The sequence below is a fragment of the Erpetoichthys calabaricus genome, chromosome 5 (assembly GCF_900747795.2).
Source record: "Erpetoichthys calabaricus chromosome 5, fErpCal1.3, whole genome shotgun sequence".
Taxonomy (NCBI): domain Eukaryota; kingdom Metazoa; phylum Chordata; class Cladistia; order Polypteriformes; family Polypteridae; genus Erpetoichthys; species Erpetoichthys calabaricus.
Window position 1 is genome coordinate 14,322,199 of NC_041398.2, and position 17,368 is coordinate 14,339,566.

General features: G+C 45.1%; 3 protein-coding genes across 3 annotated transcripts in view; 1 reads left to right on the plus strand and 2 right to left on the minus strand.

The window, feature by feature from the left end:
- The window catches only part of LOC114641555 (zinc finger protein 883-like), a 16,292-nt gene extending 9,575 nt beyond the window's left edge, over positions 1–6,717 (minus strand). The window contains exon 1 of the mRNA XM_028790591.2: positions 6,642–6,717. The gene's annotated coding sequence lies outside the window, so the exon portion shown is untranslated. The remainder of the gene's footprint in view (positions 1–6,641) is intronic.
- LOC114641566 (zona pellucida sperm-binding protein 4-like) overlaps positions 1–17,368 on the plus strand; it is a 102,722-nt gene that overhangs the window by 58,640 nt on the left and 26,714 nt on the right. The gene's annotated exons all lie outside the window — the stretch shown is intronic.
- On the minus strand, positions 9,518–12,305 carry LOC114641565 (zona pellucida sperm-binding protein 4-like). The gene is made up of 12 exons (XM_028790604.2): positions 12,138–12,305; positions 11,927–12,048; positions 11,769–11,841; positions 11,538–11,699; positions 11,278–11,465; positions 10,986–11,083; positions 10,784–10,911; positions 10,467–10,656; positions 10,249–10,396; positions 10,037–10,112; positions 9,752–9,871; positions 9,518–9,640 (listed from the first exon to the last, which is right to left on the minus strand). The coding sequence occupies exons 1-12, from the start codon at positions 12,298–12,300 to the stop codon at positions 9,519–9,521; spliced, it is 1,590 nt and encodes a 529-aa protein (XP_028646437.2). The 5' UTR covers positions 12,301–12,305; the 3' UTR covers position 9,518.

A 17,368-nucleotide genomic window follows, 5' to 3' on the forward strand; every position in this document is an offset into this window, starting at 1 on the left:
AGGTCATTAACCCATCAGCAGGACAAAAGGAACAGGATGAGCTCTGGCAGAGCCTACAAAATGACGTCCAGCAGGCAGGCCGGCCACTGGTGTGAATGTCTCTGAGCAAACAATCAGAAACAGACTTCATGAGGGGGGGCCCTTAAGGCCCAACAATGTTCTCTAGTGGGCACCGTGGAGCTCAATTGGCATTTGCCATAGAATACCAGTATTGGCAGGTCCACCACTGGCAACCTGTGCTTTTCACAGATAACAGCAGGTTCACCCTGAGCACACATGACAGACGTGAAAGGGTCTGGAGAAGCTGTGGAGAACGTTATGCTGCCTGTGACATCGTTCAGCATGACCACTTGGTGGGAGGTCAAGGATGGTCTGGGGAGGGAGGAATATCCATGGAGGGACACACAGACCTCTACAGGCTAGACAATGGCACCTTGACTGCTGTTAGGTATCAGGATGAAATCCTTAGACCACTCATTGTCAGACCCTATGCTGGTGCAGTGGCTCCTGGTGCACGACGATGCCCGGCCCCATGTGGCGAGAAGATGAAGGAATTGATACCATTGACTGCATACCACCACCCCACCCCCACGCTCACTCGCCTGACCTCAATCCAATAGAACACCTCTGGGTGGGACATTATGTTTCGGTCCATCCAACACCTCAGCCTGTCCAGGAGTCTGTTTTCACTAAACGCACCCTTTAAACAGGGATACGTGCGTTTATAACCTCTCATCTCGATTAGTGCACTGCGCTTGATTTTTGGAATTAGCCAGGCCTCCGTTGCTTGCCTGCTCAATTTTTTAACCGGTAACAAGCAAGCAAGAGCACATGACCCCGACTTGGGTTCCCCTTCACTGGCTTCCAGTTCTTTCTCGAATCCATTTTAAGACCCTTGCATTTGTTTCTAAATCCTTGAATGGTTGTGCCCCATTTTATCTGTCGGGACTGCTGCCCCCTTATGTACCGTCTCGCCCTCTCGGGTCAGAAGACCAGAGGCTTTTACTTGGCCCTAAGGCAAGTATCTTTAGGAACTTTACTCCTAACCCTTTAATAACAGAATGCACAAACGGGCATCGAAAGCAGGAATGCAGAGGAGGGATATCTGCACTAAAGAAAGTATTCTCACAGTAACTCAACTACTGATGGGGACAAAAATCCACCTTAATAAAAGGATACGTGTCAGTGTGTGGTTTCTATGTCTCTGTCATTCCAAAAGATGGCGCACGAAAAACATACTGCATTTGTCATTCCAACAGATGGTGCATCACAAACATACAGGGATAACATGCGTTGCGTTTGTCATTTCAACAGATAGTGCATCACACACATTAACACTGCTTTAAAGGAAGCCCATACTGAATGATATACAACAGAAGACAAATACATTGCATTTGTTATTCCAACAGACGGCCCATCACACATTAATTCTGATTTTACAAATTCCATACCAGAGGCATATGCATTGCATTCATGATTCCAGCAGATGGTGCATCACAAACATGCAAGGATAACATGTGTTGCTTTTGTCATTCCAACAGATGGTGCATCACAAACATGCAGGGATAACGTGTTGCGTTTATCATTCCAACAGATGGTGCAGCACAAGCATGCAAGGATAACATGCTTTGCGTTTGTCATTTCAACAGATGGCACATCACACACTTTAACACTGCTTTTAAGGAAGCCCATACTGAATGATATACAACAGAAGACAAATACATTGCATTTGTCATTCCAACAGACGGCCCATCACACATTAATTCTGATTTTACAAATTGCTTATAACAGGCGCTTATGCATTGCATTTGTCATTCCAACATATTGTGTATCATAAACATTAGGACTGCTTTTACAAACTCCACATGAAATGCCATATCAGAGACGTACGCATTGCATTTGTCATTCCAGCAGATGGCGCAACACAAACATTAACTTGGATTTTCCGAATCAAATTCTAAATGGCATATAACAGAGATAGGTGCATTGCACTTCTCATTCGAACAGATGCCGTATCACAAACATTAAAACTGCTATTACGAATTCCACACCATATGGCATAAAGCAGAGACAAATGCATTTGTGTTTCCAACAGACGGTGAATCAAACATTAACGGAGATTTTATGACCCTCTTAATAGCATATAACCGATAGGTGCTTTGCATTTGTCATTCCAACATCTAGTGAACAACAAACATTAAGGCAGCTTTTACAAACTCTATATGAAATGCCATATATCAGAGATGTACGCATTGTGATGCGCTGTCTGCTGGAATGATAAATGCAAACATTCATAGTGATAAAATATGTTGCATTTGTCATTTCAACAGATGGCACATCACACACATTAACACTGCTTTGAAGGAAGACCACACAATGATTTAGAACAGAAGATAAATACATTGCATTTGTCATTCCAACAGATGGCCCATTACACATTAATTCTGATTTTACAAATTCCATACCAGAGGCATATGCATTGCATTTGTCATTCCAGCAGATGGTGCATCACAAATATCTGTAGTAAAAAAATGCATTATATTCCTTAGTTCAACAAATGGTGCATCACACGCATTGAGAAAAGCGCTATATAAATGTAATGAATTATTATTATTATTATTAACACTGCTTTTATGAAACCCATACCAAATGGCACATAACAAAGACATAGGCATTGCATTGTTCATTCCAACAGATGGCATATCAGAAATTATAACTCTGTCATAAACCATTTGGTATGGAATATATAAAACCAAAGACCTGGAGATATATTTTATGTCATATTGTTTATTCAATGAAATCCATTTAAAGGTTTGTACCCACAGACCCTTAGATGATATTCCTTGAATGGCTATGTGGCCCTGCCTCATCATGTAAATAAAGGACCAGTAGGCCAATCAGAGGAGTGATGTCCATGGAAGTGTGTAGCTTTGAGGGTAGGAAGGTGTAATTGAGCCAAGACTAGATTAAGACCCTCGCGGAGAGCCCCGAGTGTCAAAACTTAAAAGGCCCACCCCACCACCAGGCACCTGTAAATACTCACACAATATAAACTTCACACATATGCCAGTAATACACCGGGTAGAAGGCACTGAAGCGAAATGAAAAAGAAAAACAAACACAAAGAAGAGGCCTCCAACACTTTCTCTCAGGTCAGCTTCACCTTCCTTTTTTTCCCCCGTCTGACTACAAAGTCATTTGATGGCCAAATTGATAATATGTAATGTTACTTTCTTCAAAAAAAACACCCTGATGTAGGAACAGTAATGTGGCTTGATATGGAATCAAATGGCACGACTTCATCAATAGTATATAGGGAAAAAAGGAATTTGTCTGATATGAAAAAAATTACAAAAAAATGAAATAGTATGAATAATTACTTTAAAATTCCCAGACTGCAGTATTAGAGTTGGAGATTGAAGAAGCGTCACTCTTAGCTCTTTGTGCCTAACACCAGTTCAGTACTTAAGCATTTTAACAATCATAAAGGTGCTATAAAATAATAATTCTTATTATATAAATGCAGTGTGAGCTCTGTGGGTCAGGGGCCCTACTAAAGAAAGAAAGAAACTTATATGCCATTTGGTAAGGGGTTTGTAAAATGCAATGCTAATGTTGATGATGCACCAACTGTTGAAATGGAAAACAATGCATTTTATTACTTTAACAGATGACACATCACAGACATTAGTACTGCTTTTCTGAATCCCATATAAAATGGCATATAACAGTCATAAGAAATGGAGGAACACACAGACACTTGTCCTTTTATTAAGGTGAATACGCCCATTTCTGTCTGTCTGTCCTGCAGTTAGACTCCATTGGACATATTCACTGTTAATGTTTGTCATGCACCATCTATTGGAATGTATTTTGTTATGCTTGTAGTAATAAAATGCATTGTGTTTTTCATTCCATCTTCTTTTGCCTGCTCCTTTTAGGGGTGGCCACAGCAGTTCATCTTTTTCCATATGTTCCTGTCTTCTGCATCTCGCTCTGTCCTATATAGCCATTAAAAAATGACTGTGGGATTTGCAAAAGCAGTGCCACTATTTGTTGAGAGTGAAAAATGCAATGCATTGTCTTACAGGAATTAAAATATGGTATGGGATTCATAACAACAGTGCTAATGTTTGAGATGCGCCATTTGTTGGACTGAAACATGCAAAACATTACAACAAGCACCGTAAAAGACTGGTAAGGGACTTATAGTGCTAGTGTCTGTGTTCCACTATCTGTTGGAGTGAAAAATGCAATGCATTTTATTACACACATTACAAAATTTGCTTTTGGATTCATAACAGCAGTGCTAATGTTTGAGATGCGCCATCTGTTGGACTGAAACATGCAAAAACATTACTACAAGCATCATAAAAGATTGGTAAAGGATTCATAAAAGTAGTTGTAGTATGTGATTCACCATCTGTTGGAATGAAAACATGCAAAGCACTGTATTACACGCATTAACAAATTTGCTATTGGATTCATAATAGCAGTGCTAATGTTCGCAAGTTTCAATCCCACAGATAGCGCATCACAATGTAATTTTATTATTACATGCACCATTAAAGATACGTAAAAACAGTGCCACCTCGTGATCCGCCATCTGTTGAAATAAAAAAATGCAATGTATTACTACATGCATTAAAAAACACATTCTAACAGATGGTGCACTGCAAATGTTAATGCTGAATACGCCGAGGTTTATGTGAATTCCAAGCATGGCGAAGCGGTTAACACAGCTAGTAGCCACATGAAACACTAAATAAAGATAACACAGGAGTAAGATACAATAAACCAGAATAAAAATACAAACATATGAAATGCTACAAGAACACACCGAGATTAGTGATACAAACAGAAATGATGGACAGAGTGTAAACGGAGAGATGGCTCAGAATGTCAGAGTCCGTTAAACACCTTCCTGAAAAAGAATGAGATTTAAATTGTTTTTATAAAAGAATGAATTGAGACTTTGCTCCAAAGCCTGGGTGCTATAAAGCTGAAGGCTCCGCCCCCCCACAGAGCACAGGTGTGTCAATAGGTCTGCTGTAGGTAAACGCTTACTTCGATTCTCATGTCTGCTCTTATCCCACATGGTGCAGCGTGACTACTGTCAGCAGATTCAAGATCAGCTCTGCTTTGCATTACATTAGTGGGGTGCTGACCAGATTTAGAGAGGGGTTCAGCTTAAACAAGTTCGGGGACCCCTGCTCTATCCATTGTCACTCACATCTGAAGAAGTGACATGTATCAACTCTGAAGCTCCAATTAGGTGGCGCTGACATCAATAGAGTCTCACTGCAGACCCCCAGAGCTCCTCTATGGTTGAGAGGAGGGTTTTGGGAAGTTGAGTACGGCGGATCTCCAGCCTGCAGAGATACCACAGTGTCCACGTTATCCATTTCCTAACTATGTGTAAGGTTGGTCTCATTAAATTCATAATTTGAAGAAAAGACATTTGAGACTATTTTAAAAGCTGCAATTGTCATTGTACGGATAGTTTTGGGTAAAATGGCGCCTTTTGCGTCCCTCCACCCCAATTTGCACCTTCACTGGGGTCTTTTTTAAAAATCACCATTCATTTTCTCTCTTCCAGGGTAGTAACACTTCAAATGTCCGAACTCATAAAAGTGACCCATTAAGACATCTGCGCTGATCGTGGCCTAACCGCTCATATTATTACTGTGGTATTTTGTACAATCGGTTTGACCCCCGTGACCCTGTGTTCGGATTCAGCGGGTTGGAAAATGGATGGAGGTTTTGTTTTTGTTTTTTTGAGGGGGGGGGGGGGTCCATGTAGGGTGCTGACGGATGCTAAACAACGGATTGCTGCGAGTGCCTGTACTCTCGGTTAAAAACTTGAGACTATACCCGTTATTCGGCTTTTTTTCCCTCGTGTATGCCAAGGCTTGAGGTGGACTAATGGGTGTTGTAGAACTGGGCGGAATTTGGACTGCTATTGGGCTGTAAAGTGCCTGTCAAATTTGGCAGACCTGACGTGAATGTGCGAGCGAGCAAGCGAGCTTATCTAGCGTCTCTGCAGCCCAGAGCCCCAAGTAGTTGTAGTTGGCTTAATTCGCCAGTCGTTATTATTCGAGTCTGAGGAGCCCCTCTCCACTCTAATCATAACCGTAGTGGAGGTCATCAGCTGGTCTCTATTGGTGTCGACTCCACCTGCTTAGATTTCCGGGATACCGAGAGGCACAGAAGCAGCAGAGCGAGCCGCGGCGCGTACGCGGAAACGACCGGCCGAACAGAACGGAGCATGCGTCAAATCAAAAGGTGACAGCGAGCGCAAAGGTGCACCAGCACACAGATAGGAAACGGGCACGACTGAAGACGTACTGAATGCCACGGGATACGGAGACGTTCAAAACAGCGCAACCTTCCATCCGAAAGTCATCCCACCAGCTGGAAATGAGCGGCGACCAACTCATGAAGGGGCGAGGGCGCGAGTGGCTCTGCCAACCAAACGCAGTGAAAGCAGACTAAGACGAAGCGCCCATTCCCCAAAAAAGTTAATCGACACACCCGACGTCGGGGACCTCCTACAATCTGGAAACCCTCCGCACGTCACGTTATCCCTCACCGCCGGAGACTCCCACCCGTTGGCGAGCTCCCCCGTTCGACTTTCTCACCTTCCGCACATCAGCTTTTTCTTCTAACACTGAGAACTCCCAGCTTCACGGATGTCGAAGCGTTCGGAAAGAGGAAACTAGCCGGACAGTGACGTCATCAATACGCGACGAAGGTACGAGATGCGCAGGCGGCATTGACAGAATTACTAGAAGCTGCGAGTGGCACTGCTGTAGTGGATAAAGATACCTCACGCATGTGCTGCTTGGGATTGTACAAACCGCTGTACGCTCCGAACCAGGTTCTGGGGGATTACATTTCATAGATCAAAACAATTGATCAGCTTTGTTATATTTGGCCATTAGAAAATCCCGTTTTATAATCTTAACTTTAGCTACGCCAGGCTAAAATAGAAAAGCTATGCATTTATGTGCTCAAGTGAGCCTCCAACCAACGTTTTGGCTAAACCTATTTAGTCACGAACTATGTAGATTGTTCGCGGTTAACATTTCTCAAACTTTCCCAAAGAAATCCACCTCAGGAGGCAGTGGGAGGTCAGGTAGCCCTTAGACGGGATTTTGAGAAAGCTGTCCTGTGATGTGTGCCGTGCTAGTTTGCCAACAGATGCTGTAACGACATCATATGATCAAAGTTACCACTCACTCACATTAAAAAAAAAACCAAAGGAGGTTTGGCGATTGCTTCTGAGGGTCCAGTCAAAGTAGCTGAGCGTGTTAGACAGTCGACATTAGGACAAGCTGTCAGTGGATCTTTGGTCAGTTTGTTCGGGCTGAGATTGGTTCAGATGAAGGAGCACATCGAGGAAACAGTTTGAAATTGACAATCATCATTGAATGTTTAGGTCTTTAGTTGTGTCTGACATCCACAAACTAAGGCTGCACCATATTGACAGACTGCATACTCTCAGATCACAGAGTGGCAACACACAGAAAAAGCTCTAAGTTCTGTTTCAAGGATTTTAGATCGTATCCTGAATATATTTAAGAAACACTGTGTGTGAGAGAGATTGAGAGAAATGAGTGAAATGTTTTCAGAAATTAAGCCATTTCAATACAATAAAATTGTCATTTAACAGTGAAATGATCCACTCAAAGACAAACTGGCAGGAACATGCAAAATTCACAATTGGTATCCATCCATCCATTTTCCAACCCACTGAATCCGAACAGGGTCACGGGGGTCTGCTGGAGCCAATCCCAGCTAACACAGGGCACAAGGCAGGAAACAAACCCCGGGCAGGGTGCCAACCCACCGCAGCACAATTGGTATGCCAATTTGAAAAGATACGTTTTGAGGGCAGTTTTAAAATGTGTTATTGAAGCCAGCTGACGGATATGAGAGGGAAAAGAATTTCCGAGTTGAGGAGCACAAGGAGAGACGCTCGAGCTCCCATAGAACAGAGGCTGATGTGCGGTACAGAAAGTCGAGCTGCAGAGGACGATCTGAGTGAGTGGAGTGTCACTCTGTAGGAGAGCAGCAAAATGACAAACCATGGGGTTGAACCCCAGCAGAATGGCAAATTACGAGGGGAGAGTGAAGCTAGTTAGATTAGAAAAATGGAACGAACCTTCACCCAACTGATGCCGTCATTTCTCAATTCACTTGCGCCACCTACCTGGCAGTTCCCACCACTTGGATCGAATAGCGGGCTTCACGTTGGTCTCCAGCAAGTCGCATCAACTTGCACTAGTGACGACTATTACACCTCGGCATGTTGTGTTCGAAAATTCGAGTGGTTGGCGAGAACAAGACTTCATCCCCCCGATCCGGGAACTGCTGTTTCAAGGGGTCCCTTCTGCTGCCCAGTCTGGAGAAACTGAAGTTTCAACTATCGCCAAATTAAAGATTTTGCATTCGCAGTCACAGCTTTCTGCACGTCATCATCAGTCTTGAACTGCAACCACCCAGATTTGTTTGGTGGTCCAAAAAGGTGGCAGTTGTATAGTGCCAAATGAGGATGTGGCGATAGTTGAAACTTCAGTTTCTCCAGACTGGGCAGCAGAAGGGACCCCTTGAAACAGCAGTTCCCGGATCGGGGGGGGGGGGGGGATGAAGTCTTGTTCTCGCCAACCACTCGAATTTTCGAACATGCCGAGGTGTAATAGTCGTCACTAGTGCAAGTTGATGCGACTTGCTGGAGACCAACGTGAAGCCCGCTATTCGATCCAAGTGGTGGGAACTGCCGTCTCAAGAAGTCCCATTTGCTGCCCACACAACGTGTATGGAGCAGTTGAAGTTTAAACTAATCACCACCTCCTCAACCATTATGCCACACTTTTGGAAAGGGCGGGGGTAGAAGAGAAAAAACCCACACACCCCACCCCACACTGGGTGGTCGTCGATTTCAAGATCGATTAAAAAAAGCAATGCACGCCAAAATCTTATTTTAGTACAATCCCAGCACTGGCATGCAGGTGGCGCTAGTGCACTAAGTAGGGAGACTCCATTGAGAAATGACCGCATCAGATGTGAAGGTTCGTTCCATTTTCCAACTTAAATTGACAAGACAAATCAACCAGTTATACCAGTGGGTGGTAAATCAACAGGAGAACAGTAGCAGGAGAACCAGAAACTAAGGTGGTAAACACCAAAATTTGTTAAGATTGCAACGGTAACGAATGCTGCAAGACGAGTCACATGTCCCATTAAGTACATTTGTATTTCAGTTTATCCTATGGCCTTTAAGCATGAAGAGGTTGCCCACTTTGAGCTGTAGGATTGTACGCAGGATAGAAGCAGTGAACCCCCCCCCCCCCCCCAAAAAAAAAAAAAGCTTGCCAAGTGTGGGTTGCCAACTAGAATTGCCAGTCACCACCCACAAACTGCTTCACAAGTCAAAATAGAAGCTCATGCCTGCACAGTTTAAATTTGAATGCACAAGTAAAAACCAGATTAACGATTCATAAAGTAATCATTTATTAAAATTTCAGATTCACATTTTGCCATTTCAACCTCCTCACAGCAACTACAGATAACACCAGCACAACCATCAACATGGCAGCTGCAGCTCCCAGCACCAGGTATCCAGTGATAACAGGGGCTGTGGGAGGAAGATGAACATTTACTCCCCAAGCCATACAGTGAAGGATGAAGACCAAAGATCAGTCAAAACACACAAGCAAAACTCCAGGAGGAGGATCAAGATGGTTACCTTCCTGCTCCAGTCTGGATGTGGTCACCTGGTCAGCCTCCATCATCACAGGACCACTGTGAAGGAGCACATTCTTGGATGAAGCAATTTGCGCCAACTTGTCTGCAGCTCTGCCAGATCCTGAAATCAAGTTGGGTGTTAAAATATGGAAGAGACACTCGAGAGTGTTGTCCACTGTCTGGGAGACAAGCTGTCCATACACCAGTCTAAACTGATTAAGACAAGCCACTGCATTTGAAAAATTAAAAGCCAAGATCTACAGGCAAACCACCACAGGCTACATACTTCTAGCAGGGCAGCTCTGGGTACAGGGGTCTGTGGCAGAGGGATAGCAGGCAGCAGCAACACAGTAGATGAAGATCTACAGAGATCAGACAAGAGGATTTCAGGACTATGGATTCCACCGCACCAAACTGAAGTCTAAGACTATTTCATGTGTCACCACAAGAGCCTCAAAGGCAGAGGCACAGAATTGAACACTTGGAAAGTAAACCCACCTTTTCAGCCAAGGCTTGCTGTGCAACAGGATCCACAAAAGCAAACATCTCAAACACAAATCTCTTGTAATGACTTGGGTAAGCCAATCCAGATGTGCTGTCCACAGTCACCAAGCTGGTCAAATAGTTGTCCCCTGTGTATGGGCACCTGGGTAAAGCAGATCCCCAGTTAGCAATGAACAGCCATCCTCCCCCTCCCTCACACAGGGGGCACCTACCCATTCACCAGAAGGCTCCACTGGGGCTGGCTGGAAGCAGAAGGTCCTGGGGTGACCCAGCAGTCCCCAAGAGTCAGAACAAGGTTAGGGTCAGTCCTGTTCATGATGTGCACTTCCACAGCCACAGGATCCCTCAGAGTTTTGGTCACTGGGTAGTCAGCATCCACATAGTAGGAGCCATATGAGGGATCTGACCATGGAAAAGGAGGGTGGCATTAAGGTAATCTCCCACCTTAACCACATGATCCTCAAAAGCACAATGTCAGCAATGCTTTTAGGAGCCCAGTCACTCTGGAAACGACCACCCTATGGAATACCTGTTGCAATGACCAATTCCAGGTCAAATGGCCCTTGCTCTACTACTGGAAGAGGTGGCGCCACAGTATACACCTCAGCCTCCACTTGCACATCCTGGCTTCCTGAGTAGGTGCACTGGAAGAACAACCTGAGGAGAGAACCACCACATCATAGCAGGTAGAGCACATTTAGGGTTAGAGGAAGCAGGTTCAGAAGCCTTACTTGTAGACACTGTCCCTGGTGATGGAGCCCTCAGGACCACTGCTCACAGTGATGGCAGCAGACATGGTGTTCTGGTACGTCACATTGCCACCAGACACCTGAAACAGGGACATTACAAACACTGCTGTCAAGATTAGTAGGAGATGGCAGTATTGCCTTTATTTGCAAGGGTCAAAATTTGAAGTTCAACCCTTTAGGAGAGCAGAGCAGTCCTTATTCAGTTTATTAGGTCACTCATCTCAGCACTTATCAAGTGGGGCGAGCTAAACTCCCCCCCCCGATGGAGTCTCACCTGAACTGTGGTGCCACAGGCACTGACTGGAAACTGGTACACAACAAAGCTGGACAGGCTGGTCACAGGGCTGCAGCTGGGGGAACTGCTGTCCACCAACTGGATGGACCCAAGATCCAGGGGAGGAAGGGTCACATTCTCAGACACCACCACCACAAACTGGCCATCCAGGGTGCACTGCACAGTCACTGGCCAAAGCAAACACACATGGACATCCAGTAGCAGCCACCTTTGCTCACTCACACCCCCCAATCACTCACCATCATTGGCATAGTAGCATGGACTGCTGGTGCTGCTGCTCGAATCGTAGCAACAGTTGTTGGCTTCACAGTCTGCTTGAGTGATGGATGAAGACCCTCCACAAGGGAGGGTCTCACTGGCTGAGACTGCACATCTCTCAGCAACACTCACAGATCGGTGAGCTGCGATGATCAAAAACTTATTTTAGCAGATTGGAGACACTCGGGGTGCCAACCAGAAGAGAAGCATACCTGATTTAGGGCATGTGAAGGTTCGGAAAATCGAGCGCGATCCAACGGCTATGGTCACAACATAATGGGAGCCCTGAAGAGAAAGCACAGAACCACAACACAAGATTCACAACTTGATTAAAACGGCGACCAACGGCAAAAGCAACGACGCTACTCACCTGTTCAGACACGTGAGCGTACGGAGAAATCAATGGGACAGTTAATGTGACGCCGCCAGACATTTCACGGAGGACGACTCCTCGAAGATCTTTTGTCACCTTTACCAGTCCGCCTGTCGTTTCTGAGAAATACAAAATTACAAGTGGGCGACATTTACTTGAAGACACAGCCGCGAACAAGTCGCAGTGGTCGAGGACACGTAGCACTCACTCTGGAGAAAAACGGTCGGAAAGCCAGCAAATAACAGCGTCATCGCTTGGTCTCCATCGCATTTCTTACTCACGCGCATCTCTCCTGACAACACTGAGGAGAATTGAGCGCAAGGAAACCACACGACCAGCCAGAAAAGACAGCAGAAATCCAAACGCACCATTTTTGCAAATGCCACGAACCCAACAAGAAGAAAAGTGCGCGCGTGCGCGCGGGTTTAAATTATCGACGCGCGCACGTGGCTCATCAGTGAGAAGGCGCGAGAATGGAGCGCGGGAAATCGGCGGCACGCTCGTGTGGCTTTATTGAGCAATCAGCACGTCACGGCAACGGACTGATCCGTCCAAATGGAGCAAGATGTGCGGGTCGATCTGTCTGTTAATGTAATGAGGGAAAATCAGTAAATATCAAGGAAGAAACGAAGACGAGAAACGGGAGAAGTACGAGTATTTCTAAAGAGGGGGTTTGTAAAAAAGACGGTTTGGGAATGACCCGGCTTCTTGGTGGAGGGTGTTTACATTAAACGACATCAGTCTTCCATGCTAAAATTGCTGTGATTTTTGAGAATAATAGATAAATAGATACATTATTAATCCCAAAGGGGAAATTCACAATAATAATAATAATAATAATTAATAATGTCGGTATCATTTGAATGTCGTACATTCATGCATTTTCGTTTTGAAATTCATTCAGCGTTGACTTGATGGAGAACACAAAATTCATCCCTATATTGGCTTTGGGTAAGAAAATGTAATATGGCCAAGTACTTCATTAACTCTTTATACTACTTTTAATAACAATACTCTCTTTCAGTCTTCAGTTTTTATCATCACTATAGTCTTGGCGCTTTATTTCACTTGTTTAGCAGGAGACGTTACAGCAGGACTTCATTTCCCTAAATCCATGCCTAATATTAGTGATTAACGCGTAACTTTATACTGCAAGCATTTATCTCTCATCCTATAAGATGTGTTCTTTGAGGACCTCTAGTGGCTACATAGAGCATCGTCTCATGAAGGTAAGACTCCGTTTTGAAGGAAGCAGTACGTGGAGAAGCAGGAGGCAGACATCTATTTCTTTCCGCTGTTTATTTGCCTTTGATAAAGGCATAATCTGTACGTTTTTTATAATTAATATTTACACTGTTTGTATTTTAGTGGTTCCTTTTAAAGAGTTTGCAAATGTTTGTTGTGCCTGCAGTCTATCCAGGGGTGTGCCAAAGTAGGTTTATAGTTGTGAGTTCTCTGGAATAATCATAACCTGCATGTCTTTTTCCATATGAACAACTGTAAACCTACTTTTGCCCACCCCTGTAAAATTAATAAAGCTATGGGTGGGCAAAACTAGGTCTACAGTTGTTCATAGAGGTCTACTGTTGTCCTCTACAGTGCATGTTCAACCTGATCCTGGAACAGGGGAGAGTTCTGAGGCTTTGGAAAACATCTTGCATCACCCCAGTCCCAAAGATATAACGTCCTGAGCTGAATGACTTCCTGCCTGTCGCTCTGACGTCGCATGTGATGAAGACCATGCATGGTCTCCATGGGGCAGCTGCTGCTTCACCACCTGAGGCCACAGGTCCGCCACGCCCTCGACCCTATGCAGTTCACATACCAGGAGAAGGTGGGAGTGGAGGATGCCATCATCTACATGCTACACCGATTCCTCTCCCACTTGGACAGAGGCAGTGGTGCTGTAAGAATTATGTTTCTAGACTTCTCTAGCGCCTTCAACACAATCCAACCTGTGCTCCTTAGGGACAAGCTGACAGAGATGGGAGTAGATTCACACCTGGTGGCATGGATCGTGGACTATCTTACAGACAGACCTCAGTATGTGTGGCTTGGGAACTGCAGGTCTGACATTGTGGTCAGCAACACAGGAGCGCCACAGGGGACTGTACTTTCTCCGGTCCTGTTCAGCCTATATACATCAGACTTCCAATACAACTCGGAGTCCTGCCACGTGCAAAAGTTCACTGATGACACTGCTATCATGGGCTGCATCAGGAGTGGGCAGGAGGAGGAGTATAGGAACCTAATCAAGGACTTTGTTAAATGGTGCGACTCAAACCACCTACACCTGAACACCAGCAAAACCAAGGAGCTGGTGGTGGATTTTAGGAGGCCCAGACCCCTCATGGACCTCGTGATCATCAGAGGTGACTGTGTGCAGATGGTGCAGACCTATAAATACCTGGGAGTGCAGCTGGATGATAAACTGGACTGGACTGCCAATACTGATGCGCTGTGTAAGAGAGGACAGAGCCGGCTATACTTCCTTAGAAGGCTGGCATCATTCAACATCTGCAATAAGATGCTGCAAATGTTCTATCAGACGGTTGTGGCGAGTGCCCTCTTCTACGCGGTGGTGTGCTGGGGAGGCAGCATAAAGAAGAAGGACGCCTCACGGCTGGACAAACTGGTGAGGAAGGCAGGCTCTATTGTAGGCATGGAGCTGGACAGTTTAACATCTGTGGCAGAGCGACGGGCGCTGAGCAGACTCCTGTCAATCATGGAGAATCCACTGCATCCACTGAACAGGATCATCTCCAGACAGAGGAGCAGCTTTAGCGACAGACTGCTGTCACCGTCCTGCTCCACTGACAGACTGAGGAGATTGTTCCTCCACCACACTATGCGACTCTTCAACTCCACTCTGGGGGGGTAAACGTTAACATTATACAAAGTTATTGTCTGTCTGTATACCTGCATTGTTATCACTCTTTAATTTTAATATTGTCTTTATCAGTATGCTGCTGCTGGAGTATGGGAATTAATAAAGTATCTATCTATCTATCTATCTATCTATCTATCTATCTATCTATCTATCTATCTATCTATCTATCACAGATGTGGTGATTGCACTTTGGGATGCTCTTCGGCTTGTTGTCCCGTTGACAGAGGTACCAAGAGAGTTTAGAAACCTCACATTTTCTTGAATGAGTGCCACATTAACAGGAATGTTTCTTGAACGAGCATCACTGAGCAACATCAAAACAGCTTTTTCGACGTCTTCAAATGCAGCAGACATTTTCTTCTTTTTTTCGCTCAGTCTTTCAAGAAAGTGGGCAGCACGGTGGCGCGGTTGGTAGCGCCGCTGCCTTGAAGTAAAGAGACCTGTAGTTCGCTTCCCAGGTCCTCCCTGCGTGGAGTTTGCATGTTCTTCCCGTGTCCGCATGGATTTCCTACCACAGTCCAAAGACATGCAGGTTAGGTGCTTTGGCGATCCTAAATTGTCCCTGGTCTAGGGCTTGGTGTGTGTGCGTGTGTCCTGCAGTGGGCTGGCGCCCTGCCCGGGGTTTGTTCCTGCCTTGCTCCCTGTGCTGGCTGGGATTGGCTCCAGCGGACCCCCATGACCGTGATGGCGAAATTCTGAATTCACCGGCAACGTTTTTTTTCTTTTTTGCCAGAATCGAGAGCCACAAAAAAAATGTAAGTTTTTATTTTTCTAACTGCTTGCCACCCCCTAACCCCACAGGGCACGCTACACTCCAGCCATTTCGTGTCTCTGCCTCTCGTGTGGGGCTGGGTTGCACGTCGATCATTTTAAAGCCTGTTCAGCAGCTGTCCTTTTGTCTCTCTGCCTTGTCTCGCATGACGGTAAAGTGTCTCTCGCAGAACGCCAAAGTGTCTTCCGAGAAGATCACGTATCGACCCAAGATTTTTTTTTTTATTATAAGAGACAGAGAGATATGAACTGTTGTCGTTTTTCTGTGTTTGCCGTTTCTATAGGACGGAGACCATGAGTTCAATTCCAATGGATGTTTTTCAAAAGTTGATGAGCAATAAGTATTTGGTAACACAGAAAACAAACAGTAAAAGGAAAATTCAAAGAAAGAAAAAAAAGACAATGTCTCTGTTTGGGGGATCGTTGTGCCCACCTGGGCTGCCACCACAGAACTACCTGCTCTGTGAATGATTCACTCAGGCATTTCAAGTTCTTTTGGACACTTCGTTGTATGAATGTATTTCACAGTAACGCGATTTCTATAGACTTGTGTCATATGGGGAAACTATGAGGGACCATCCATCCATCCATCCATTTTCCAACCCGCTGAATCCGAACACAGGGTCACGGGGGACTGCTGGAGCCAATCCCAGCCAACACAGGGCACAAGGCAGGGAATAAGGGACAATAAAAAACAAAAATTTTGTTGTAAGGATATTCGTTGTAACAGAATTTTACCTGGATTATTTTTCAAAAATTGGGACCGGTGTTGGTAAATCATTCCATGCAGGCGATGCTGCACTTTGGGTTAGAGGAGAAATTGTCAGTTACATTGCACATAAAATGCAATTAATGAAGCAGAGAAGGCGGCACGGTGGCGCAGTGGGTAGCACTGCTGCCTCACAGTTAGAGAGGACCTGAGGAGTGAACCCAAATCTCCTATGTGGAGTTTGCATGTTCTCCCCGTGTCTGCGTGGGTTTCGTCCCTCAGTCCAAAGCCATGCAGGTTAAGTGGATTGGCGATCCTAAATTGTCCCATGTGTGTGGGGGTGTGTGCGCCCTGTGTTGGCTCTCTGTAACCCTGTAGTTAGGATATAGCGGGTTAGAATCAGATAATGGGTGGATGGATGGATGGTTGAAGTAGAGAGAGCCAATAAATGGGGCTTTAAATTGTCTGTTGATCAAACTCAAGTGATATGCTCTGCAAAAAAGGAACAAAACCCCGGCACTTAATTTGAAATCCTATCGTCAAACTCTCAAGGCTGTCTCATTAATAACCTTTTTGGGCTTGTGGATGGATAACGTGGAAATCCCATTTTGGGAAAATTGATGCTAAATGTGAAGAGGGATTAAAAATCCCTGGATGTCTTTATGGATATGATTGGGGAGCCACCAGAAAATCGTTACTGTTTGTTGATATCTGTTTAATAAGGTCTGTATCCTCGAGTATGGATGTGTGGCTTAGGGTTTCTGCGGCCCCTTCAAGATGAAAATGTTTTCGAGGTGATACAAGCGCCCCCTCTCAGGATGTGTCGTGGTGCACCGAGATCCTCCCCAGTAGTCACACTGACCGTAGCCAAATGCAAAACGAGTGACAAAACAGAGGAGGAGGGAGGGAGGGAGGGGATCATTTCACTGGCCTCCCTCCACCTGTTAAACCATTCATTCCTGTTTTGGGGGTGTCGTCTCACTGTCGCCCCTCTAGTGCACCTCTTCACTTCATAAAGTTTTAGCCATATTAAAAGGAATGGGAGAGTCACCATCACAGCTTTGAAGAT

What these genes read in the sequence shown, in the direction of transcription:
- LOC114641565 (XM_028790604.2), bottom strand. Translation starts at nt 12,300, where the DNA reads ATGGTGCGTTTGGATTTCTGCTGTCTTTTCTGGCTGGTCGTGTGGTTT. An exon ending in AGCAAGCCTTGGCTGAAAAG is followed by an intron (nt 10,113 to 10,248) that starts GTGGGTTTACTT and finishes TGATCTCTGTAG; the next exon opens with ATCTTCATCTACTGTGTTGC. An exon ending in ATCCAGACTGGAGCAGGAAG is followed by an intron (nt 9,641 to 9,751) that starts GTAACCATCTTG and finishes TTCCTCCCACAG; the next exon opens with CCCCTGTTATCACTGGATAC.